The following is a 27,052-nucleotide window of genomic DNA, read 5'->3' as shown; positions in this document are numbered from 1 at the left end:
GCACATGGACTCGCCGAGTCACTCTTTCCCAATTTACTCTTTTAGCCCTTCAACTCTACTCTTGATATTTCGGGATGTTACAATTCTCCCCCACTTAAATTAGGCTTCGCCCTCGAAGCCTATAGCAACTCAACTCCAGAAATACTCCCACAACGTGCCACCGGGCCTTAATCGGACCAGATCTCACAAGGCATACCCATTGAAACTCGAACACACTTTTCCTTTCCTTACGGTGTCCTGACCACTATCTCGAACCGCGCACCGGATGTACCCTCTGATAACGACACTCAACGATCCAAGAATTACCCATGAAACATCATTGACCCAAATCTCAACAATCACTCGACCCATAAGGGTTAGAAGCCATGAACCATCGGATCCCCGATCCGAATCCCATTCTATCCATTCCGTGACGACAGAAAGGCCCACTCCTCAATCCAAGAGCAACTCTCATGAGTCCTCTTCTTGCAATCAAGCCCCCAAGCCGCACCAACCTTCGCACTCTCGGGTTAGGAGAACCCGTCGCACTGATGACATCTCTAACATTCCCATGAGACACCACCACTACGCACACGGCCCTTGATCAGAATCAAGCTGGGAGTCCCAGACTCCATCCCTACATCCATCCTGAGACTCTTGGCTCTACACCCGTGGAATCCCTTCCGCATCCTCAGCAGACATCCCATCATGATGTCATTCCATACCACTATCACAGACACAATGTTCGACCATCATACTCCAAATCATCCATTCTCACTACAACTTCCACTTTCGCGAATCGACACATTCCTCAGCAAATGAGGGTCCGACACTTCCTCCCATACAACAGCACAAAGGGTGGCATACCAATGCACTAATGATGGCTGTTGAAATAGGATAACTCAACCAAGGATAAATACGTGCCGCAACACCCTCCGAAATCTAATACACATGCCCGAAGCATGTCTTTGAGCGTCTGAATCGTTCACTCCCTCTGAGGTGTCCTCAGACATCATCATGATAGGCTCTAGCTCATCTCATATCCCTCTTCGAGACTGGTCACCAGGTCAGCTTTTGACTCCACAGCTGAGCCTCCAAAGGTCACCCAAATCATGATCCAAATATCCCACTAACTTCCTCCCCGTGACCACTATCCCGGCCCCGTGACACACAAGTCACGAAATTCTCTTTTCCTTATGCAAGAAAGTACAATCCAACCGAGGATCGTCTCCACTCTGATCTCTGGTTTCTGCTGCGCATATCCCTTGCGCATCTCACCACATTCCCCGACAGAGACGGGGACCCCAGTCTCGCCCCCGGTCCAACATCCAGGCTCCAAAAACTCAATACTAGGGCTACTCAAGCCCAAAACTCTTCCACATCATACACTGATCGGAGAACATTCCATCATCACACTCTCTTGCCATCTAGTGAGCACTACGGCTCCCCGCGGTATCATAGCACCCTCTGACTAGTGATTACTACGGCTCCCTGCAGTATCACAACACCCTCTGACTAGTGAGTACTACGGCTCTCTGCAGTATCAGAACACCCTCTGACTAGTGAGTACTACGGCTCCCCGCAGTATCACAACACCCTCTGACTAGTGAGTACTACGGCTCCCCGCAATATCACAACACCCTCTGACTAGTGAGTACTACGACTCCCCGCAGTATCACAACACCCTCTGACTCCACTAGTTCGTGCTCCACAGACTATCATAGGCGGCTACCCATACTCGTCTCGAATATTCACCACAGACTCTGGAGGCAATCGTCATAACAGATGCCCATCCTTGCGAAGATCCACTCTCCCAAGTAATCTCCCTGGATGCCCATACTCGAAGGCTCTCACTAGATCCATAGATACCTGATATACCACAAGTCGTCTCAACTCAAGATTCACGAATAACTTTGAAATAAAGATATCAATACCCGGATACCTCGGAACACCCCCACCGAACATCACAAGATCCTGCCACAACCACAGATCTCCTGCTCCAAGCACCATATAGATGCAATAATACATTCCCTCTGAACCCCATAACTAGATCTTCATTTTTCCCAAGTTGCAACTTTGGTGTATTCAATTTCTCAATTGCAATACGAAGAAACGCTAACGCTACGAAATACGCTGATAATTCTCCGAAACCCTTTTTCCCGCCGCTCAAAATCCAAACAAGGATACGCATACCGACCCGGGAGTTGGCTGCCCAATAATTCTTTATCTACTTGCCCCAACACTGACCAATACCAGATTCCTGACTAATAAACACCTGTCGTGGAGACATTCATCCTTCTCAAACAAGTACTTCCCGTATTAACTCACTCTGACCCCTTTCCTCGATCACCGACATCTCTGGTCTCATGATTTCTTACCTCATATCTCTATACTCCACTTATAACTGCTCTTGACAAATCTCTGCTTTCTTACATACGGCACCCGGTTCTCCCCCACTTAGGGATCGGACCATCACCAAATAGCATGCAACTAACCCATAACTATGTTCTCCAGCAAAATCGCACCTGCCCCTGGAAAGTGCTACACAACGCCCGATAATCCCCCCTTAAGGAAATGAATCGACCTCATATACTCTGAACCTCTGATGAACTCCTCAAGAACTTCTCGTCACGTCTGCCTCTAGTCGTTCCAAATCTCGTACCAATTTAGTACCAAACAAATCAACTGCTCGATAACATCCCTGGCTCATAGACTGAACCATAAAATCATCGTACCCCTCACCTCAACTCATTAACCAACGCTCCAACACCGGGATCATCCCAAGAACAGGAACCCACTCCCAAATTCAACACCCCATGGATAGAAAACTCTCGGCACCGCTGAACTCGACTGAACTCCCCGCTGATACCACTACCATGCACCCGACTAAACTCAATTAGGTATAGCGTGACCCTCGATTATCCCAGTCTCAACTGACTATCTGCTCATGATAGATCACTGCCTCGCGGCACACAAGCTACCTTATACTCTGGTGGGAAATCATCATCAATGACAACCTGCAGGGTTTACCCCTAAACCCAAAACCAAAACATCATGCTTCTCATATTTTTCACACGAGCATAATCAGTACCTCCCAGATCATAGGAGGTGACATCTCCTTTATCGACTGATCGCCCAACTCAGATCGAAATTCTCCCTTCTCACTGACTCCTTACTAAAATACTCTGAGGGGCTCTCGATCTCCCTCTCAAGGGACGCCTCTTCAAACTTACTCGTGACCGAATAACCGGAGAACCACAAACATCATTCACTACGAACCATGGTACTCATTCCATGACATCTCTTCTCAATATGCCCCGGTGTATGGTACCCTAACCATACCATCACTCCCCAATCCGCTCCGATGTATGGTACCGGGACCATAACATCACTCCTCAATCTGCTCTGATGTATGGTACCCGAACCATAACATCACTCCTCAATCTGCCCTGATGTATGGTACCCGAACCATAACATCACTCCTCAATCTGCCCTGATGTATGGTACCCGAACCATAACATTGCTCCTCAATCTGCCCTGATGTATGGTACCCGAACCATAACATCACTCCTCGACCCGCTCCGATGTATGGTACTCAAACCATAACATCACTCCTCAATCTGTTCTGATGTATAGTACCCAAACCATAACATCACTCCTCAATCTGCCCTTAGAACCTTCAGAATACTCCCTGTATCAAGTATGGGTCCTCTGCTTTCAGTAGTACGGGCCTATACTACCTGCCGCATCTACCCATACTTTCCACACGGACCATCCCAGAGCTTCTAAATAGCTGCTCGACCTACTCTTTCACCAATCCCATCGTGCGTGCTCGCTCCCCAACGAAATTCTCTATTCTACAAGCGCACTCATCTGGATAGGGTTACTCCCTAGGCTCTTCCGTTGTCCTCCCACTTCTTTGCTATCAGCTGCTGAAGAGCTCCTAATGATGCCAGCCATCTACCTCCTGAATATCATCATATTCACTTGGTAGCTGACTCCCATCATCGAGAGTTCCACAAAGCACAAAGCAAGCAGCATTCGAGCATCAAAGAATACATAGGACTCCCTCTCTGTGATAACTCCACCTTCTCGGCTCATCCTCGAAAGTACCACCGAACTCTGTAACTCTACCCCTCATGGGTTCTAACTGGATACTCTCACTCATCACATACTCAAAAGCATAACACCTATAACGAGTCCTAGGCTAAGGCATCACAAATCATGCCACTCTAGTCCTAACATATGAAATACCTGGCCTGTCTCTAGCATGCAATAATATCTCATAAAGTGCATCATGCATATCTCATAACACAAAAATAAGGGTATTTTGGGAAATCACCGTTCGGGCTCTGGCTGATTGTACACACTGCTCCTTCTTGCTTTCTCTTTGAACTTTTATTCATTTTTAGAAAATTATTTCCTTAAAACTTTTCTTACTTCCTCAGTTTGAGTCCAGATTTACCCGAAGGCGCATCCGAATCCCTCAAACCAAGGCTCTGATACCATTTGTAACATCCCCCTCTGGCACGTATCACAATATTGTCTGCTTTGGTCCACTCGGCACGAGGACTTCCCAGGGGGTCACCCATCCTGGTACTACTCCCGCCCGAGCATGCTTAACTGCAGAGTTCTTATGGGATCTGCTGCCCTCACGGCTTTAAAACGCGTTGTGATAGGGAAGGTATCCACACCCTTTATAAGGAATGCTTAGTTCTCCTTCCTAGCCGATGTGGGATCAGATCAAGCCCACTTTCACCCCCCATTATAGGGTTCGACGTCCCCGTCGAACACATCGACCCGTGCCCTAGCTCTGATACCAACTTGTAACACCGTAAATTTCAAGACAAAATTTTCATTTAAAATAACCATTTTATTCTTAGAAACACTTGTTTAAAATCTCATTCATAGTCGATTTACAAAACATGACTCCATTTTCACTTGCATAGAAAACCAGGATCCTCCAAAATATGACTCTTTCTCTGGTGTGTACAATCAAGCCGGTGCTGTCCCGTGATACTGAAAGAAACCTGAAAAACATCACACAAAACACTGTAAGCACGAAGCTTAGTGAGTTCCCCAAAATACCACACATAACACATATTAGCCACTCGAGGCTATAACTCTATGGGTCCGTGCACCCAAACTCTGTGAACCCTCAGGTTCTAACTCTGGGAACCTTCCGGTTCCAACTCTATAAACATGCACAGCATAAATCACATAGAAATAATGCAGTACAACACATCACGTACATATAGCATACAAATACTCTGATCACATAACTCTGGTTACCTACTCAAGGTAAAGTATAGTAAGAAGACTCACCTGGCAAGCAGAAAGCAGATATCCCCACACTTGAATCTCGAACTCGCCACCGCCTAACACGTAAGGCAAATACTCTCATGAATATAACTCTCGAGACTAGAATAAATCCTCTCATAACACCCTCTTATGGGTAAAAGACTATTTTACCTTTCTCTTGGCCCAAAGGCCACATCGCTGACCAAACTCTAAAAGTCAACGGCCAACCCTTGGTCGAAATCAAAGTCCTCAGTCTAAGTCAACCCCTGACTGACCCTACTCGCCGAGTCAACCCTGTGACTCGTCGAGTTCCCATAATCAGCACTTTATTCAATCTGCGACCTAACTCGCCGAGTCACCCCGAGACTCGCCGAGTCCAACAACTCTGAGTCCACTCGCACACGACTCACCGAGTCATCCCTCGACTCACCGATTCTCGACTCAACCAGAGAATATTTGGGACTCTTCGACAAGACTCGCCGAGTCCAAATGGACTCGTCGAGTCCAAGGCTATCTTCAACCTACTCGTCGAGTTGTTCTTCCAACTCGTCGAGTTCCAGGCCATCTTCAAGCAACTCGTCGAGTCGCCCCATGTGACTCGTCGAGTACCACCGGTCTGAATCCATACAGAAGCATCTCAGGCCATGCAATTGATCCAAAACATAGATTTAGTCTCCTACCACTCATCCATCACGTAAAGTGGCAAACTTTACGTGAATCCAAAGAGATCTAAGCCGTTTGCACATTGGGGATAGGGTTTGGGACATGTAAGCTTCACTAAACACTCCAACACAGGGACTTTCATGCTCTCTGATTCTTCTCCCTTCCAGATCTGAGGTAGCAACCTCAGATCTAACCTCTAGACTTCCCATTTCATCCATAGACAATTTCTCACAAACCCCAAAATGAAGAAACAACATAACAACAGGTCAATAATGAGATATTACCTCTAAGTGATGCCCCAACTGCAATGAAATTCGAATCCAAGCAAAGCCCCTTGCTCCAAGCCTTCAATCTTCCCAAAATTTCTTCAACCATTACTTCTCCAAGCTCCAATCCACTCAACAATGGTGCTTCTCCGTGATTTAGGGTTTTCTGGGGCTCAAGGGGTGATAAAGAGGCTGGGAGGAAAACATAGTGATCTTTATATAAGGCTCAACCCCGAGAATTAGGGTTTTCTCCACTCAGCGCCTACTCGCCGAGTCCATTACACTGACTCGCCGAGTCGGCCACTTAACACGCAACCAAGTCGCGACTCTACTCGCCGAGTCCGCACATGGACTCGCCGAGTCACTCTTTCCCAATTTACTCTTTTAGCCCTTCAACTCTACTCTTGATATTTCGGGATGTTACACTTGGCAGGCCTGTCCTTGATTTCTTCTTCGGGCTCTTCATTGGACTCCTCATCAGATTCCTCCTCTGGTTCTTCCACTTCGGGTTCTTCTTCAGCTGCTCCTTCAGGTTCTTCTTCAGATTCCTCCTCAAGTTCTTCCTTAGGTTCCTCTTCCAACCATCCATTATTCCCTTGCTCAGGAAAGTAGCGGTCCCCAGGAAGGTGAAATCCGACCATAGCGTCTACATGAAAGCACATGTGTGTATATATTATTCCTATAGTGTATTAGTTATTGTAAACTGGATTTTTGAATGCTTTTCCATTTTTCCGGGAATCTATAAGGGTGAGATTTTTTTTCATCTATCATTTCGATCATAACCGAAAACATGCTTGTCGTACTTTGGATGAATGTAGTTGATCATGCTACATTCACCCCCAATATCACCACATAATAATTCGAGTACCATCGAAATGTTCAAATCCCTCAAAAGCCGTTATAAGTTATTATATCGTTATTCTAACATTTGCACATAAGGGTAAAAGTTTTTATATTTGTGTTCAGAGTTGCGTAGTTCCCTATTTGATGTTTATAGTTGCATATCAATGTATGGTAAGATATGCCAGTTCACTATAAACACTGCTCTGATACCAACCTGTCACACCCCCGAACCAGATGGTGAAAACGTCCGAGGGCTTGCGTGACTAACAATTGAATACCATAACAATGAATATAAATGAAACAAACACATACATTACCAACATTACATAGTACAACTTACATAGTTCACATCAAAAACGTTGAACAAATATTACATATTCATAAGTATATTGTTTGAAAGTTACAACACATGGAGTCCTAAGCACACATGATAATGATCTTCTGCTTATCTGTTACCTGAGAATACAATTTATTTTAAAAATGGTCAACATATGAAATGTTGATGAGTTCATAAGCATGTTTGATATAAAACGTTTCATGTTGTTGGTAAGACCCAAAAAATTCGATATTTTCTGTAAGTAAAATTGTTTGCAACACGATGTGATGATCCAATAGTGTATAGATATGTGAAATTTTAGAACTAGTATAAATGGCTTATTAACATTAGTATTTTACATATAGCAGTTGAAGAATGATATAGAAATGATGTTGAGTCCCGTAAAATCCGATATTTTCCGATATAAAACAGTGGGATAGTTTTGTGAATTCGTATAAATCTCATAGTACGACCATATATATATATATATATATATATATATATATATATATATATATATATATATATATATATATATATATATATATATATATATATATATATATGAAGTCAATTTTCCTAAATAATAGTGAAATGCTAATCGATCTCTATGTGAGACGTTATAACCATGCATGGAAATGACTATTTCGTTTGTCTTGGCATTTTTACAAACACCGGTTTTGATCAAGATTTTGTCACCCTAGATTGACCGAGTCTAACTGTAGCGAACAACTCAGGTGTGGGGGAGTCACCCTCGTATAGATCTATACATAGACTCTCACCCTCCCTCCAGGAGACTTTGGTTATAACTACAGGCTACGACCCACACTTATTGGTGCTGACCGTATATTTCTCACTAATCGCAATTATTACCCCGAGAGGTTGAATAGTATTGATCACAATCCCTTTATTGTTTACATGAGTATGAGTAAAGCCAAACAACATGAATAAGAACAATTGTGGTCCATTAATCATGTATGTTAATTTAGGTTATCGAGCACATAAGTAAGTTGGACCTTACTAGCAATGCAGATGGGCCATTAAGGCCCAATAGCATCTAAAGCCATTGAGGGTCCATTAAACATGCAATTGGGTCACCAGATAATTATGTTAATGGGTCACGAAGGCCCAATCAACATGTATTATTATTATTATTATTATTATTATTATTATTATTATTATTATTATTGGGCCCAATAATTATGTTAATGGGTCACGAAGGCCCATTAAGCATAATTTACAAATATTGAGCCAATTAAATTTAGTGCTTACCCGTTTTGTATAGTATAAAAATCGAAAGTTTTTTTTAAATGAATTGTTCAATCGTAAAGTCTCAAAAATAAGTGTTTGACCAATTCATTCCCTTTTCTAATAAAAAATGACAATTTTAGTCCCATTTTATGAAAAATGACATTTTAGGCCCTTAGATTATTTTTCTTGACATTTTCGGCCCAAACACTTATTCAAATAGTATTTTCAACCCAAAATAAGGTTTTGGATGGTTTTAGCCCCTTTAATTAAAAATATTTACAATGATAGTCCATATATTCGAAATTTTTACAATTTAAATCCAAAAATCCAAACTTTACATTTTTAGTCCTTTCTTGTAATAATTAGATTTTCAGCCCCTGAAACTTGTCATTTGTGTTTTTAAAACTCATATTGTGATAAATATTCAATTTTAGTCCTTAAAATCACGTTCTTCGCAATTATGGGCCTAAAAACCCAAAAGCCCAAATTTTAGCCCATTAAGCTAAAATTTACATTTTTAGTCGTTTAAAAGTCATGATTTTTTTATAAAAACTCATATTTTAACTAATTTGATCTTTTTAACCTTTATAAAACCGAAAATGGTATAATTTTACCCATCTTTTTGCTTATTTGTCAAAAATGGCCCATAAACAAGATTTGTGTTTTGTTTTGCTCATTTCAAACTTGTATAACACTTTTGTCTTGATATTAATATGTATAAGATGTCTTAGATCACATATTTTTCCCATTATAGTTAGAAATCTCAAATAGATCACATTTTATAATCATCAAATAAACACAAGAAATCACACATATCATACAAATACACATAGATCTATACATTTCAGTTGTATTCTCCCCAATAAAACATGTAAAACTGAAAATAGAGGGGTATGAACTCACCTTGATGGTTGTAGCTTCGGTTTTGAGGGAAAAATGGAAGATTATGATGTTGTTTTGGCTTGAATGCTTTCTTAGAAGAAGTATTGAAGCTTTGATGGTCCTAGAAAGCATGATAACGAAATGAAGCCACATGAAAGAGTGTTCTTAGCCTAAAGATAGAGATCAAAACTTATGTATGATAATAACTTACCAAGGATGGTGATACAAGTGAAAGATCTTCTCGAATCACTACAAGTTCTCGAGATTCTTGAAGAAAATGAGAAGATGTTTTTGGATGAGTAGAGAGAGTTTGAAGAGAAAATTTTGAAATGGGTGGTAAGGTTGTGAGGTCTTAGTCGAGAAGATAAAGAAGAGAGGGGAGAGAAGGATGAGGTGACTTGCATGGAGACATGAGATCCTTGCCTTGTTACATGTTGAAAAATAGCTTAGTTAACCATTAAAAAAAATTTAGGTGACATGTTTTAATTTTCCATCTCTCCCCCCCCCCCCCACCTTTTTTTTTCTTTTACACATGGGCCGATATTTGGGCCAAAGAAGCAAGAAGTGAACTAGTTTGGGTTCATTCTTGGTCTTGCTCGAAAACATAAAGTCCATAAGTAAGTTTTATACCCATTAAGTCCATAGGATGGTTCACAGCCCAAATTGTACCAAAAGAATGGATTTATGGTCCTTTTGGGTTAATTTAATTCCATTACAACCCAAATAAGGCCCATTAGGGTACACCATTTCATTTTAGGCCCATGATGGTGTAACATCCGGATTTTATCAGGAATCTTGTAAATCAAATTTTGTCATATTGAGAGAGGGACTCGGCGAGTTGGAGCTCAGACTCGCCGAGTAGAGACGCGGAACTGAACAATGGTGCGCGCCGGGACTCGGCGAGTCCAGGATATGGACTCGGCGAGTCTGCGCTGTGTAATGAAACCCTAAATCTCCGGGTTTGAGGCCTATTTAAAGGGCCTTATGGCCGTCATTTGTGCTCACCCAACCCTCAGTGAGTGACCCTTGTGTTCTTGAGCTATTTGTGAAGAGAAAGGAGCCATTCTTGATCTTGTGTATGTTATTTAGCAAGAAGAAGGAGACCCTAGGCAAGGGAAAGCAAAGGAGGTTGCTATTTCGTGGATTTGGAGCTTAGATCATCAATCTAGAGGTATTATCTCGGACCATTTTCTGTTTAGTGAAGCATGATGCAATTTAGGGCTTGTGATGGTCATTTATGGGATGATTTGATGCCCATTGGTTCCCTCTTTGAGTTGAGGCCATGGATCTGGATCCATAGAGGTCCAGAGAGCCTCACTCATCAAGCTTTATGAGTGACAATAGAGTCTTTGACCTTGTGTTGTAGTATTTGAGTCATAAACATCATATATGGTCATATAGAGGTTGTATGTGCATCAAGATTGTAACTTTACGTGCTAAATGAGCTTGGAGGGACTGGATCTATGGATTAATGAACTGGATCTGACCTTTAGAGCAAGATTGAGTCAGTGCATGGCATGGACTCGCCGAGTCCGAAGAACAGACTCGGCGAGTAGCATGAATGTTGCCCGACCACTCTGTGAGTGGCCTCGCCGAGTTGGGAAAGGTGAACTCAGTGAGTCAAGGGGGAGTCAGAATGGACAGGTGGACTGAGTCTAACTGGACTCGCCGAGTTGATCTTGAGACTCAGCGAGTTGAGTCGTGGTGGCCCCACAACTCGTGCCAGGTGGAACTCGTCGAGTTGAGGGAATGCTCGACGTGTCAAGGGAGGATTCCAGGGAAATTGGTGTATACGCCCAGACTCGCCGAGTCCGGTCAAAGTTGACCGTTGACCGTTGACCAGCGTTGACCTAGATTGACTCGTTACAGTGTGGTCAACCCTAGTTGGGAAAGTGTTAATTAGAGGTGTATTGTGCTATAGGGGGACGACAGCTCGACAGGTCGAGTGATTAGCGATTTCAGGTTTACGATTTACCGAGACACGCGAGGTGAGTCTTCTCACTATACTTTACCTTGAGTAGGTAATCAGAGTTATGTGATAGAGTACTTGTATGCTATGTATGTTATGTGCTGTACTGCATCACTTCTATGTGTTTGATGCTGTGCATGTTTACAGAGTTGGAACCGGAAGGTTCACAGAGTTAGAACCTGAGGGTTCACAGAGTTTGGGTGCACGGACCCACAGAGTTAAGGCCTCGAGTGGCTAATATGTGTTATATGTAGTATTTTGGGGAACTCACTAAGCCTTGTGCTTACAGTGTTGATGTTATTGTTTCAGGTACTGGTGACGACCGCGGGAAGGCACCGGCTTGATCCGTACACACACACATTCGGAGCTTGATATCATGATCTTGGGATTTTGTATTGTCTTGTTTGGATAATTAAAATGGTTGTTTTATGAATATCAATGGAATTATGTTTTATAAAAATTGAAAAAAATTGTTTGAAAATTTTCGGTGTTACAAATTGGTATCAGAGCCTTGGTTTGAGGGATTCGGGTACACCTTTGGGGGTATTTGAACTCAAACTGAGGAATTGAAGAGATATTTCAAAATAAAACCAAGGTTTTCTAAGAGTAAAAGATTTTCCAGGAAGAAACGTGTGTACGATCAGCCAGCGCCCGAACGGTGAATTCCCAAAATACCTTTATATTATGTGATAATTATTATTAATGTGATGTATTTGCATGCTAGAGTAGGCTAGGTATTGCTAATAGGACTAGAGTGGCCTGTTTTGTGATGCCTTAGCCTAGGGAGGGGTGAGCTGCTATGAGATGCTGAGAGTAATTAGGTAGCAGCTAGGACCTCGTGTGAGACCTGTTACAGAGCGATTTAAGTATAATAGAGTACTTGGGGATTGGGATCCGAAGAGGAAGATTTGGGGTGTGTACTGAGACGGTGCGGACAGTAGTATTGGGCCCGTACTACTGAAAGCACCGGTGCGGTACACAGTCCAAATAAGAATCTTGGGATACCAAGAATCAAGGAGGGGTGGATTGTCGAATGTAAGAGTGTTCGAGTAAATTCTAATTATCGCATGTTGTATTTCAGAGGTTGATCATGGTGAGGACACGTCACATGCCGGAGGATGCCGGAACTAGCGATGAGGAGATTCGACAGATCATTCATGAGGAGGTGGCTGCGGTCATCAGAGCTGAGTTACCAGAGATGTTCGGGTCCATTAAGACCGCGTTGATTGAGACATTTGACGAGCGCTATGCCGCTCTTTCTGAGGCTGCGGTTGCAGCGGCTACCGCCGCGATTGCTGCGGCAAGACCCCAGGGAGGTGATGCGACATTGTTTAAGGAGTTCAGCAACACCAAGCCACCAAAGTTTGATGGTACGCAGGATTCGGTGGCAGCTATGAGGTGGATATCTGATATGGAGGGATGCTTCTTCACTTGCTTATCCCCTGAGCATTTGAAGGTTCGGTTCGCGCTGAACCAGCTTCGCTTGGGAGCGAAGGACTGGTGGAAGTTTGTGACGGCACACTTCACACCGACTGAGCTTTCGGCAGTGACCTGGGAGAGGTTCACTACCATGTTCCGAGATGAGTACGTTCCTCAGGTGGAGAGGGAACGTCTGGCATAGGAGTTTCTAACCCTCAAGCAGGGTACCGAGTCAGTCACAGCTATTACGAGGATGTTTCATGAGAGGGCGATGTTCTGCCCTGAGCACGTGTCCACCGAGCAGGCACGTATGAGCCGTTACCTGAGCATTCTGAGATGGGATATTCGGGAGTTCGCTGCGAACTCCTCGTATTGGACATTTGCCGAGCTTCAGGAAAATGCTCGGAAGAGGGAGATTGAGCATGGGGTGCCGATCTCGATCGTTTCAGACTGCGATGTGCGTTTCACTTCCCGCTTCTGGAAGAAATTTCATGAGGAGTTGGGTACTAAGCTGCATTTTAGTACCGCATACCACCCCCAGACCGACAGCCAGAGTGAGCGGACGATTCAGACACTTGAGGACATGCTTCGGGCATGTGTATTGGACTTTGGGGGTAGTTGGGATACGTATTTGCCTTTGGCGGAGTTTTCCTACAATAACAGCCATCATTCGAGCATCAGTATGCCACCCTTTGAGCTGTTGTATGGTAGGAGGTGTCGAACTCCCATATGTTGGGGAGAGGTTGGGCAAAGAGTAATGGGCAGTACAGAGATCGTGAATCAGATGACAGAGCAGATACAGCTGGTCAGACAGAGGTTATTGACCGCTTAGAGCCGACAAAAGAGTTACGCAGATAGACGCCGGTCCGAGCTGGAATTTCAGGTCGGCGACTTTGTTCTCCTGAAGGTTTCTCCTTGGAAAGAAGTGATCCGGTTCAGGAAGAGGGGCAAATTGGGGCCCCGGTTTATAGGTCCGTTTCGTGTGATCGAAAGGGTGGGCCGGGTAGCCTATCGGCTGGAGTTACCAGCAGAGTTGGGACAGATTCACAGCACTTTTCATGTATCGCAGTTGAGGAAATGTATAGCCGACGAGTCGGCGGTGGTTCCATTAGAGGATATTCAGGTAGATGCAAGCCTGACTTATGCTGAGAGACCAGTGGCTATTAGGGATCGGAAGATCAAGATTTTGAGGAACAAGGAGGTACCTCTGGTATTGGTATAGTGGCAACATCGGAAGGGATCAGAAATGACCTGGGAGCCGGAGGGTATGATGCGGGAGCAGCATCCGGAGCTATTTTAGCGCGAGACTTCGAGGGTGAAGTCTAGTTCTAGTGGGGGAGAGTTGTAACATCCGGATTTTATCAGGTATCTTGTAAATCAAATTTTGTCATATTGAGAGAGGGACTCGGCGAGTTGGAGCTCAGACTCGCCGAGTAGAGACGCGGAACTGAACAATGGTGCACGTCGGGACTCGGCGAGTCCAGGATATGGACTCGGCGAGTCTGCGCTGTGTAATGAAACCCTAAATCTCCGGGTTTGAGGCCTATTTAAAGGGCCTTATGGCCGTCATTTGTGCTCACCCAACCCTCAGTGAGTGACCCTTGTGTTCTTGAGCTATTTGTGAAGAGAAAGGAGCCATTCTTGATCTTGTGTATGTTATTTAGCAAGAAGAAGGAGACCCTAGGCAAGGGAAAGCAAAGGAGGTTGCTATTTCATGGATTTGGAGCTTAGATCATCACTCTAGAGGTATTATCTCGGACCATTTTCTGTTTAGTGAAGCATGATGCAATTTAGGGCTTGTGATGGTCATTTATGGGATGATTTGATGCCCATTGGTTCCCTCTTTGAGTTGAGGCCATGGATCTGGATCCATAGAGGTCCAGAGAGCCTCACTCATCAAGCTTTATGAGTGACAATAGAGTCTTTGACCTTGTGTTGTAGTATTTGAGTCATAAACATAATATATGGTCATATAGAGGTTGTATGTGCATCAAGATTATAACTTTACGTGCTAAATGAGCTTGGAGGGACTGGATCTATGGATTAATGAACTGGATCTGACCTTTAGAGCAAGATTGAGTCAGTGCATGGCATGGACTCGCCGAGTCCAAAGAACAGACTCGGCGAGTAGCATGAATGTTGCCCGACCACTCTGTGAGTGGCCTCGCCGAGTTGGGAAAGGTGAACTCAGTGAGTTAAGGGGGAGTCAGAATGGACAGGTGGACTGAGTCTAACTGGACTCGCCGAGTTGATCTTGAGACTCAGCGAGTTGAGTCGTGGTGGCCCCACAACTCGTGCCAGGTGGAACTCGTCGAGTTGAGGGAATGCTCGACGTGTCAAGGGAGGATTCCAGGGAAATTGGTGTATACGCCCAGACTCGCCGAGTCGCCTGGGTACTCGCCGAGTCCGGTCAAAGTTGACCGTTGACCGTTGACCAGCGTTGACCTAGATTGACTCGTTACAGTGTGGTCAACCCTAGTTGGGAAAGTGTTAATTAGAGGTGTATTGTGCTATAGGGGGACGACAGCTCGACAGGTCGAGTGATTAGCGATTTCAGGTTTACGATTTACCGAGACACGCGAGGTGAGTCTTCTCACTATACTTTACCTTGAGTAGGTAATCAGAGTTATGTGATAGAGTACTTGTATGCTATGTATGTTATGTGTTGTACTGCATCACTTCTATGTGTTTGATGTTGTGCATGTTTACAGAGTTGGAACCGGAAGGTTCACAGAGTTAGAACCTGAGGGTTCACAGAGTTTGGGTGCACGGACCCACAGAGTTATAGCCTCGAGTGGCTAATATGTGTTATATGTAGTATTTTGGGGAACTCACTAAGCCTTGTGCTTACAGTGTTGATGTTATTGTTTCAGGTACTGGTGACGACCGCGGGAAGGCACCGGCTTGATCCGTACACACACACATTCGGAGCTTGATATCATGATCTTGGGATTTTGTATTGTCTTGTTTGGATAATTAAAATGGTTGTTTTATGAATATCAATGGAATTATGTTTTATAAAAATTGAAAAAAATTGTTTGAAAATTTTCGGTGTTACAAATGGCTCAAAAGGTTAGGTTTTATGAATGTGGATCCAATTAGGGCCCAATTAGGATTTCTAGACCCAAAGTAGTCAAGTGGAAGGTTTATTGGTCCATTAGGTCCAATAAAAAAAAATCCTAGTCCATAATGAATTTGAACCGGGATTTCTAGGGTTTCCAACCCCTTATTGACTATAAGAATTATATTGAGTGAGCATAGAGTATGATATTCATTTAGAGTACAATCCTTACAATGGATGATGTTTACATGAGAATAAAATTTCCTAGCTAAAAATGCTAGTTACGATAGTTCCTGACCCAAAGCTCCCAAATTTAGATGGCCCAACTTAATCCCAACCTTTTAAGCCCAAAACATGGCCCAAACATAAAGCCTAACATCGAAATGCCACCAGACTGAGTACGTGGGGTGTTCCGATCTTATACACTAAGGTACTGGCTCGAGGGCTTGTACGTTACGCATACAAGCTTGTATGCCCAACGTACTCTTCCAATTTGGCCACAACCTAGATTTAGTTCTTAACCCATTAAGACTTCACTCCAGAATGTGGATCTGGTCTCCTTGAGCTAGATTACCACGTAAAGTTACTAAATTTATGTCCAAGCAAGGCTAAATGAATCTCTTAAGATCATCAAGGGCTTAATAAATGACTTAATGCTTAAATAATACGCTAAACTCCATAATGTTGGCACCTTTATGCATGAGGAGTCCATGGAAAACCTAGTTTGTAAAGGATAAGTCCTTAGGACGTCTTGACTCAATTATTCACCCCAATCCATGGCTAAAAGCATGAGAATTTATCCTAAAAAGAGATCTAAACAACTAGAAGCCAAGATGAGAACTTGATACCTCAAAAGCTTTGCGAAATGGGTAGTGATTCTGGATCCAAGAACTTCTTTCCAAGCTTAGCAACTTCAAGTTCCTCTAACTCCGTCAAAAAAAGAGCATCAAAAATCTCTTCAAAAGCTTAAATACTCAACAATTGAGGCCAAGACTCGTTTTAAGGGTTTTGGGGCTATAGAGGTTGGCAATGAGGCATTTCTCATATAGGGTGCAAGACCCCAATTAGGGTTTCATTAAAGTCCATGTATGCCCAACATATGCATACGTACGCCCAACATACGTAACATGGGTCCCGACTCGCCATCAACTCAGTACGCTAAGCGTACCAAATGTTACGCCCCGCATACTGGCTTTTCAACCAGTACGCTAAGCGTACCAAGTTGTACGCCTCACGTACTACTTTAGGGACTAAATGCACAAATTTCAAAATAGAATGACCATAAGGAACATACAAGGTTACAAGTGTTACACGATCGTTGGATTTTTCCTGTTTTTTTATTTATTTTAAAATAAATAAGTGGTGAGCGCTCGTGTAAAACTCCTTGATGGGAATAATTTAACACTATGGTTGATAGAATAGCTGAAAAATTAGTTTTTAGCTGAAATGCTAGCTAATAGGTAATAAACTAACTTATGAATTAATATTGTTTGGTATAAAATAGCTTATAATCTAAATTGCAATGTAAATTGACATATATATATATATATATATATATATATATATATATATATATATATATATATATATATATATATATATATATATATATATATATATATATATATATATATATATATATATGGAAATTTAGATGTTTAGCTAATAAGCTAACATTTGAAATATTTTTGAAAAAACTTAATAAGCTTATCAAAATAGCTAGTCGTATAAACTAGTTCAAAATGTAAAATAAGCTAATTTTCTAGTTTTAGCTACAATAAACTAGTTTATTATCATTTTTATTGAAATGTTGACACATTATTTTACGAATATTATAAAAAGTAACAAAAATGGAAATGTAATTAATCTAAGGTATAGTTTGACCGATTAAATAAAAAACTAACTTTTAGCTACAAAGCTAGTGAATAGTGATAGATTATAAGTTCTTTTTTTTTTCCCTAAACTAACTTAATTTAAAGAAAAAAATAATAGAGATAATTAAGGACATAGTTGATTTAGCTTTTTGAATTATATGTTTTCTCTTAAAAATAAAAGTTTAAATTCGTATCTGGAACCAAGTTTTTAAAAAAATGCTAAGAGTTAAAAGGTCACTCCTAAACCTTTTATAAATTTACTCACATTCTTAATTCCGCTTTATTCAAATACTTAACAAAATTTGCCCACTTAATTAGAAAATATATAATAAAAAAATGAAAAAGAAACAGTAAAACAGGTTGAGGGCGTTAGTTTAGTAATTTAGGTACCTGAACATTGGAGACTACCATACAGTTCTTCAAAGTCATGAATGCCTTATCGATAATAGCTGCAACATGAAGAAAATTAGTTAAATTTTAGATCAAATATTTTATTCTATAACAAAACTAAATTACTATCATGCCCCTTATGTGACATATCAATTATCAAATATTCGACTCTAGGTTGATCTTTAAACATTTCTTCCTCCTCTGTTAGCTACCTCAATATCCTACTACAATAACATGTATCAAATCATCAATAATCAAAATAGCATATCTGAGACTTCTTACAATAGACACAAGTTTTTTAGGGATATTCAATGATTATGACAACATTTACATCTTTTGTACATATAAAAATTAATCCATAGTTTGATGATTTTATTACAATTTTCGTTTCAACCACTCAAGCACCATAGTTTGAAGATTTTATTAGAATCCATCCAATATGCGTTTTGGACATTCATTATAGAAAATTAAAGGTGTCACAGACGTGAATACAAATCCACATTTGTGTTTCCATTTCAACTTTGAGCAAGACATGGAATTTGATGTCCAAAATGATTTTTAATAATAATACAAGTAATTCTTTTCATATATTAATCATTAGATAAACAAATGTCAAATACGACTATCATCAAAAAAAATTTCCTTACAAACGATCAATAAAAGATGAACACCAAAAGAACATAAAGAGTCTTTATAGATTACTGAATTGAAAAACATTTTAAGTATAAGCTTTTGATTACACATCGAAGGAAGAAGTAGCGGCGTTCGATTGCATCTTTAGAGCTTCATATCTCAAATGCAAAACGGATTCCAGCTTATGTACAACATCCATTCCCCTCTTGGTTAATTTACATTTTTACCCCTTTCCACAAGTTAGAATCTTTCACATATAATATATAATCAAAACATGTATAAACACAGATAAATATAAAACATTTTTTTATGCTTGTTCCATTTTTGGAGCAAAGGTTAGAACAGCATCAGCTACAGTTAGAAATATCTTGTCTTCCCCAATCAAATCCGCCAAATTAGATGTGTGTAGTTTGTCAAGTACAATTTGTCCCGGATTTGTTAAAATAAGCTGTGTCAATTTGAAAACAAATTAAATCATGTCAGATATTGTTTTCGTTACAAATAAAATCTTAACTTTTAAAAAGAATATCTTTATTTATCTATTTTATTAAATATTTTAAAAACGTTATTTATCGAATGGGAAAAATGATGGTTGCTAGTTTAGCTTAGTTACCTGAACATCTCTCTTTTGAAGACTATTATACAATTCTTCCAACGCGTGAATCCCACTCGTATCAATATCAGTAACAGCTGCAACATTAAGAGAAAAAATTGTAAAGTCAACAAATGATGCAAATTTTGGATCAAATCATTTATAAAAATCTAAATTACGATAATGCCACTTACGTGACATATCAACTATCAAATATTCGACTCTCGGTTGCCCTTTAAACATCTCTTCCTCATCTGATAGCCACCTCAAAATCCTACAATTATAACAAGTAATATCAAATCATCAATAATCAAAGCAACATATATAAGAAAAGTTTTCTAGGACTATTTCAATAGCCAGTACGCTAAGCTGATAACTGGTAACAGGTAACAGGTAACTGCTAGCTGGTAAAATTCATTTCATACCTCTCCTTTACGTAGTTAGAATTCGAGAAGTAGATTGCAGAATCAACTCTGATAATCAAAACACCGGGAACCCTAGTTGCACCAGGATACTGTTCTACGTTCCGGTACACGCTAGTCCGTGGGATCTTACCGAGCACCGCCGTGCGGGGTCTTGTAACTTGGAGCAAAATTTTGGCAAAAGATATACCAACCTAAAAAAATCAAAAAACAATTAATCTCTTTATCACCAAAAAATTCCAAAATCCAAAGTATGATGCTATAATTACCGCAATCAAGAGGCCAATTTCAACAGAAGCGAAAATAACACCAAAAAAGGCACCCATACAAGCTACAAAGTCAAATTTATCAATCTTCCATAGTAGGATTGCTGCATCAAGGTCAATGAGACCTATAACTGCTGATATAATGATGGAGGCTAGGATTGCATTTGGGGTGTATTTGAATAATGGGGTGATGACTAAAAGAGTCAACAATACGATTATAGACATCACGATGTTGGACACTGCGGTGTTGCATCCCGCCATGTAATTCACTGCCGATCGAGAAAACGAACCTTCAAGACAAAAACCGTAGGAATGGGATCAATTACAGGGGAAAAAACATTATATTTAGTACAGTTTAACCAAAAATAATTTATATTTTCCAATCAAACCATAAAAGTTTTTTGACCTATTATATCAGGTTACATCTATGAATTTTTTATATAAGGTTTAACAAGTAATTTTCCAAATTAAATATTTGGACTACATCATGTCAAAATGGTAAAATTCAAAAAACATATGAAACTTAAATGGTTTCATTGTTAAAAACTAAAATAATATAGATGGTTAAACGGGAACAAAATATAATGGTTTTGTATAATTTTCCTTACTTCCAACTCTAGCATTTGCATTATTGACTTATAATCAATAATACATAATTTAAGCATTATAAAACCCACATAAAGTTATGATCATAATATAAATTTTTGTTATTTTCAGAAAATAAAATTCTAATTACTTAAAATCGTGAATTTTTATATAGTTTTGTACCTGTGGCGACATAACAACTTGTCAACGAACCAACTATGTTCATGGAACCTAAAGCCACCATTTCTTTGTTTCCATCAATCTGATAGTCCTTCATTGAAGCAAACGTTCTTCCAATTGCCACAGCTTCCTGTGTTATATATAAATATAATTAAGCGTATAACTCATATATACATAATACATGAGTCTTAGTTTCTCTATTGGGGGGGGGGGGGGGGGAGGGGGGGGGGGGGGGGGATATACCGTGAGTGCAATCAATCCGGCAATAACTCCAATCTTGAAACCTTTAGCAAGGAAGGGGCCATTGAAAAAAATTTCATGTGCTGATGATTCGTTGACTCCTTGCTTAATATGACGCACCTGGAATGGAATTAATATGGAAACATCGTTAAGGGCATTTTAGTAAATATAAAAAAATGATACATGCAGACAATTAACTTACGATTTGGACCCCGTCTTTGTCTGCGTGAGTGATGAAGACGAAAAAAGTCGCGATAATAACCGATATCAATGGAGCTATAGCAGGCACCCAAAACAGCTTCTTGTTCTTTTTCCCCTGACAAAATTGTAAAACAAAATTTGAATTTATGTAAATTCCATAAATCCGAATTGGAATCGGAATCCGAAAGGTGCTTACGATGAATTTTGCAACAATAAGGAAGGTCAAGAACGAAACTCCGATGACTAGAGTCTGCCAGTTCCACTAACATACAAAAACAAAAAAGAGTAAGAATCAATGAAACGATGTTTTTCAGGGACATTTTTGTCTTTTTAACTCTCAGAGTCTCACCCCATGGGGTGCAGCTTGAACCACAGAACGCATAACGGAGATGATGTCAGTCTTTTTGGTGAAGTCTTTGATTCCAAACAACCCTTTCAGCTGTTGAAGTGCGATGGTGACAGCAGCTCCTCCCATGAACCCAACAATGGCAGCATGCGACAAGAAATCGACCAGGAAACCCAATCTGATGATCAGAAAGAAATAGTAGTATTAACTATTAAGCAAACACTTGGAGTAAAACGACAGCGTTTTGATTTCAAGATATAAATATCGATATACCTGAAAAACCCTAGTGTGAATTGAGTGACGCCAGCAAAGAAAGTTGCAGTGAATGCGAGACGTTCGTAATCGTGTTTTTGTGTGACGGGATCGAGTTCTTGTCGAAGAAGAGTTCCAAGTAGAAGAGAGACGACTGCAACAGGTCCAATGGCGATATCTCTTGAGCTTCCCATGAATGCGTAGATCAGAGGTGGAACGAAGCTCGAATCTGTAGTTACAAATTAGTCAAAGTTTTGAAGAATCGCTTGTTGACTTGAAAAATGAGATGAAATTTCAAGAAATCTTACACAATCCATATTGCGCATCCAGGTTTGCTAGTTTTGCGTATCCAATATCCTGAAGAAGAATAAGAAGAAGATAGAAAGAATTACTTATGCATCTCTGATTCAAGATTGTGATTAATTAATATATATATATGATTTTCAATTTTACCTGAGGTATACAGAGACTTGCAATGGTGCATCCAGCAATGAGGTCGCCTTTAAACTTAGAGAAACTATAATCTCTACCCCATTCGAGAATAGGAAAAAGGGTTTGAAACCCTAGAACAAGCTTTCTCTTTTTTGGTTGATCCTTGAAGGGTTTCAATGGATCATCTGAAAGAAAAGTTTCTTTGAGAGCAGTTTTGATCTCTTTCAACAAATCTTGTTTTGGAGGCTTCCCCACTTTATGAACGTAAGGTAACTCATCGGTATTGTGTCGTGCAGAAGGTAAACTCCAGATATCGGAATCCTTCATTTCAGCATCAGCAGCAACCCTTCCACTCATTGTGGTTGGATTCTTGTTTTCACCTTTATAATTTCAAGAAAAACGATTACATACTAATTGTTAGTATATTGATCATAAAGATACATGCATATGTAAATTATATATATAATACTATGAGCTATAGTAGTCTTACTTATGAAATTATATTTCTGAAAGGCTTGGGGTGGTATAAGTGGTGATTAAGGTGATCCTACTTATAAGATTGGTAAGTCAAACTTATGACAATAAGCAAAGTATATAATAGTGTTTATTAAGAAATGAATCTAGACAAGATAAAGGCTGAATACAAAACCTCACAAAGGGTTTCTGAGGGTGCAACTGGTGAAGTTTAATATGCAATTATTGGAACAATTAAGTTGTTTTATAATAAATCAAAATTTGAGATAATTTTTTTTGTAGGGTTGACTTTTGTGATTTTATAAACCTTGATGTGAACAGAAATTTCTATAAATTAGGTTTTTGATGTTCACCTTGGTTTAAAAAAGCACTGACTATGTACGCTTTAAGCTCTAGGCACCAAAGCGAATAGATCATTAAGCGCTTTAGTTAATCAGTCAGTTATAACATCTTGTTACTTTTTACATGATATATGTATATTGTAGTTTTCTCACCTTGGTTTTACTTTATACAACTTTCCCTGTAAATGTATTAAATAGTAATACTAGTATAGTACTATCTGCTATATTCTCTTTCGTACATCTTAACTTCTGGTCTACTTGTCCATGATCATTGTGTAACTGGCAAAATGTTCATTATGTAATCTGTATTGATGTTTAAGTGTTAAACTGTTAATTAAGATTTAAGCGTTTAATTGTTAATTAATGTTGTATTGCCTCTGTGACTGTAATTAAGTGTTTACCTATTATGAACTTATTACTTGTGTGTAATGTTGTTGTTAAAGTGTTCATTAACTTCTCTTTTGTTACTTTTATTGTTTTACAGAATGGTTTCAACTTTAGACGACCCGGGTATATAGGAGATATAGTACACAAGATACAAACAATAAAAACAATTTGAAGTGAAGTGCTGACAAGTTACTAAAGGAGGAGTATACTGCCTCAAACTACACTAATTAGTTGGTGTCATCCAAGTTAACGACGAATAGGACAGGTCCAAACGTATATAGGGTCCGAGGCGAAAAGAAAAAAATGATCCCTAAAAAACAAATCTAATAAAGATAAAAAAAAGATATTATTTATTCTTCACTATAAACTAGTTCGATTAGCAATAACAAATAAGTCAAATTGTTTATCTTTTAATCTAGTTTGAGTTTGAATCAACTTTAGAGCTTAAAAATCATTTAGGTAATATATATATATATATATATATATATATATATATATATATATATATATATTACCTAGTCTAGAAATTTTGGATCCCTGGAGATGTGAACCCTAGGCGCGATCGCCCGGGTTGCCTATCATCTAGACTGGTCCTAATAACGAAGATGATGATAGTTTAGACGATCTCTAGTTATAATTTATTAATATTTAGGATCTAATATGATACTACTATGTAACTCTTATTTTTAGATATTTTTAAGTAATTAAAACTAGTTTTAAGTATTTATAAGTATTTCCATATTTTTAATATATATTTTTAAATCCTTGGCACTTTGTGTGATCTAGCTAGCGCGAGTGCTTTCGCTTAACGCTTAACGCATCGGCCCCCAAAGGCTTTAGCACTTTAGGAGGCTTTACGATTTTTAAAACCAAGATATCCACAATGATAATCATCACATGCTCTTTTATTCCAGTGAATTGAGTGTCCAATCATAATAGCAGCATTTACATTTATGCACGTTTTCATGGTAAAAAGTGGTAAAAAAAAAGAAAGAAAGAAAGAAAGAAAGAAAGAAAAGAAAAGAAAGAGATCATGTTGTTGCTTGATTGATGAATACTGTGCAATGCAAATCCTTATCCTTCTCACAAAAACATAACTTGTCGCTCTTATCCATTAAAAACATAAAGAAAGAAGTCCCAGCCTCCCAGGAGAATCAAAATGGGACCAATTGTAACTTAAGAGAATATTTCAAAATTCTTATGAACCAAATATGTGGGACCATTTCTCCCAAGTATATGTGGGGTATGTAGGTCCTAACAAATCTTGTTTAAGATTTCAACTTTGTTTCATGAGAAAGAAATTAGTATAAAGACTAAAGTGAATTATCTTTTTTAATCTTTAACAATTTTTAACCACAAATTGTAAGTGAAGAAGTGTGATAACTGTCCATTAGTTAAAAACCATATTAATAACGACAATGTATAAAATGTTGTGAACCTGATTGTTGCATTCATTTCATGAGAAAGATACTAGTAATATTAGGTTAAAAACGATCCAAAAATATTGTAATTTAGCTGAATTATCCCCAAAAAGGTGTGTGGTGTCACTTTCAAACATGGTAAATAGTAATAAACAAAGAGAACAATGAAAAAGTCAAGAGGTTCGTAAGTTATATATCCTTTTCCATGGCCCCACTAGAAACTTTTATACAGAAATGAATCTAGATAACATATGGATCATATATATCCGAAACATAGAGGCCCCATAATGGTGTAACTGATGAAGTTTATTAAGCAATTAAAGGAACAAGAATATTAAACTACATACATGTTGGAGATAAATTATTTTTTGTAGGGGTATGTTGTTGACTTTCTTGTTTTTTATAAACCATGATGTAAACAGAAGTTGCACGTTGCCATGTTCAAGATATGAGTCTAATTACCATCTTTTTTATGAATTTAGTTTCTTAGTTTCTTCCATAATGATCCATCATAAGTTCATCACATGTTCCCATTTAATTGCAACATTTCGTTTTATGAAAGTTCCAAACTAGAATTACCTTTTTGTAAGTTACAATCTATCCATGTACTTTCTGCATTTGCTTTTATTCTAGTGTATTTTAAATATATAACAAATAGCCATATGTTGCACTTCAACTATTTTCCAAAAGAAACATTGCAATGTTTAAGGGAGAGAAGCATACAAAGGGAATAACAAAAATTTGATACTCAAATCAAATCTACATGGTTTTACAAATGCTTGATTGATCAAAACCAGTGGTAATAAACAAATAGGTGGGACCCTCTCTCACTAACAAAGTTACAAAGCTTCTTTAGGATCTCACATTCCAACATAACTTAGGCAACTTTGTTTCTATAGATGACATTTTTTTTTGGTATAATTAGGCTCTCAAACTTGTAATCTGGGAAAAAATATGATTGGCAAGTGACCTATTTTTATATTCTTCAATAGTTTTATACCAAAATTTGTAAGTGAAGAAGTGTGATAACTAACTATCCATTAGTTAAAAGCGTTTTTAATAATGACAAATTATGTAATTAAGCTTGTGAACTTGATTCATGCAATCATTCATTAAGCAGAAGGTAGTAATTTTAGGTTAAAATGATCCAAATTGTAATTTAGTGGAGGTAGCCCTAAAAGTGAGTGTGGTGTCACTTTCATATTATGGAATGACAAAGATTAATAAACACATAGACCAATGAAAAAGTCAGAGGTTCGTAGGTTATCCTTTTCCATGGCTCCACCATAAACTTTTAGAAACCTTTTGGGTGTCGATCGATGTGTCTGTGAATTAATTAAGTAAGCCAACCCTATTTCCTTTATCCATTTGAGCATGTCATGTGTTTACATTATTAAAATAAAAAAACATAGAACTCCAATTCAATCACTATCAATCATATAGCTTATACGCACAATTGCACAATTAAACAAACACACACACTGTTCGAAGCATTTAAATAATCAGGAATGAGATGAAAGATAACATATAAAAGAACTATTGAAACTCAGAGTAGCTGAAAGAACAATTAAGATTATATTAATGCAATTAGGGGTGTGTAACGTTACCTTTCATAGGTCTGGAAGGGCAAACAGCGATATGCTTGGGTGGCAAAGATGATCTGTGTTAATATTTTTGTGAAATTTGAGTGTAATCCTTAGAACGAAATTGCGTCCAGATTCGTTAAATTTTTTACTTACAAATTGGGCGTTGAGAAATCTCCACCTAAAATAGCGGAAGGGAGAGAAGGATCACGAAATGGTCTTGTGCTCTTCCAAATATAGCTTCTTCTCCTTGTGTGTTTTTCGCTATTTGTTAGTTAAAGTGTAAAATTTGTTATTTGGAAACTATATCCAACATCAACCATATTGCTATAAGTTAACTTCGCTAATTATTTGAACCATAATATTGCATTGATAATCATAAACATGACGAGAAATATCCAAATCAATCTTTTTAATCATTTTTTGTGTTTAAATAAACGTTCTAAACGATGTTAATTAGACGTAACTTTGCAACAATATTAA

The 27,052-nt window shown here is 39.1% G+C and overlaps 1 protein-coding gene and 1 long non-coding RNA gene across 2 annotated transcripts; both read right to left on the bottom strand.

Moving 5' to 3' along the window:
- Positions 1 to 4,859: 4,859 nt before the first annotated feature.
- On the bottom strand, positions 4,860 to 18,273 carry LOC145004662 (uncharacterized). Its single transcript, XR_013662421.1, has 3 exons — positions 18,215 to 18,273; positions 16,799 to 16,873; positions 4,860 to 5,009 (listed from the first exon to the last, which is right to left on the bottom strand). It is a non-coding gene; the product is annotated as an uncharacterized LOC145004662 (long non-coding RNA).
- Positions 18,274 to 18,890: 617 nt separating this feature from the next.
- Positions 18,891 to 22,915, bottom strand: LOC145004661 (sulfate transporter 1.2-like). Its single transcript, XM_078963625.1, has 14 exons — positions 22,854 to 22,915; positions 22,385 to 22,743; positions 22,240 to 22,288; positions 21,953 to 22,160; positions 21,683 to 21,857; positions 21,530 to 21,595; positions 21,335 to 21,448; positions 21,136 to 21,252; positions 20,896 to 21,022; positions 20,131 to 20,417; positions 19,865 to 20,055; positions 19,634 to 19,713; positions 19,461 to 19,537; positions 18,891 to 19,295 (listed from the first exon to the last, which is right to left on the bottom strand). The coding sequence occupies exons 2-14, from the start codon at positions 22,718 to 22,720 to the stop codon at positions 19,155 to 19,157; spliced, it is 1,968 nt and encodes a 655-aa protein (XP_078819751.1). The 5' UTR covers positions 22,721 to 22,743; positions 22,854 to 22,915; the 3' UTR covers positions 18,891 to 19,154.
- Between the last annotated feature and the right edge of the window lie 4,137 nt (positions 22,916 to 27,052).

This window comes from Lactuca saligna, chromosome 7 (genome assembly GCF_052625555.1).
Source record: "Lactuca saligna cultivar CGN05327 chromosome 7, ASM5262555v1, whole genome shotgun sequence".
Lineage (NCBI taxonomy): Eukaryota > Viridiplantae > Streptophyta > Magnoliopsida > Asterales > Asteraceae > Lactuca > Lactuca saligna.
The sequence above is the reverse complement of the archived record's forward strand: the minus strand, read 5'-3'. Positions and strand labels throughout refer to the sequence as shown.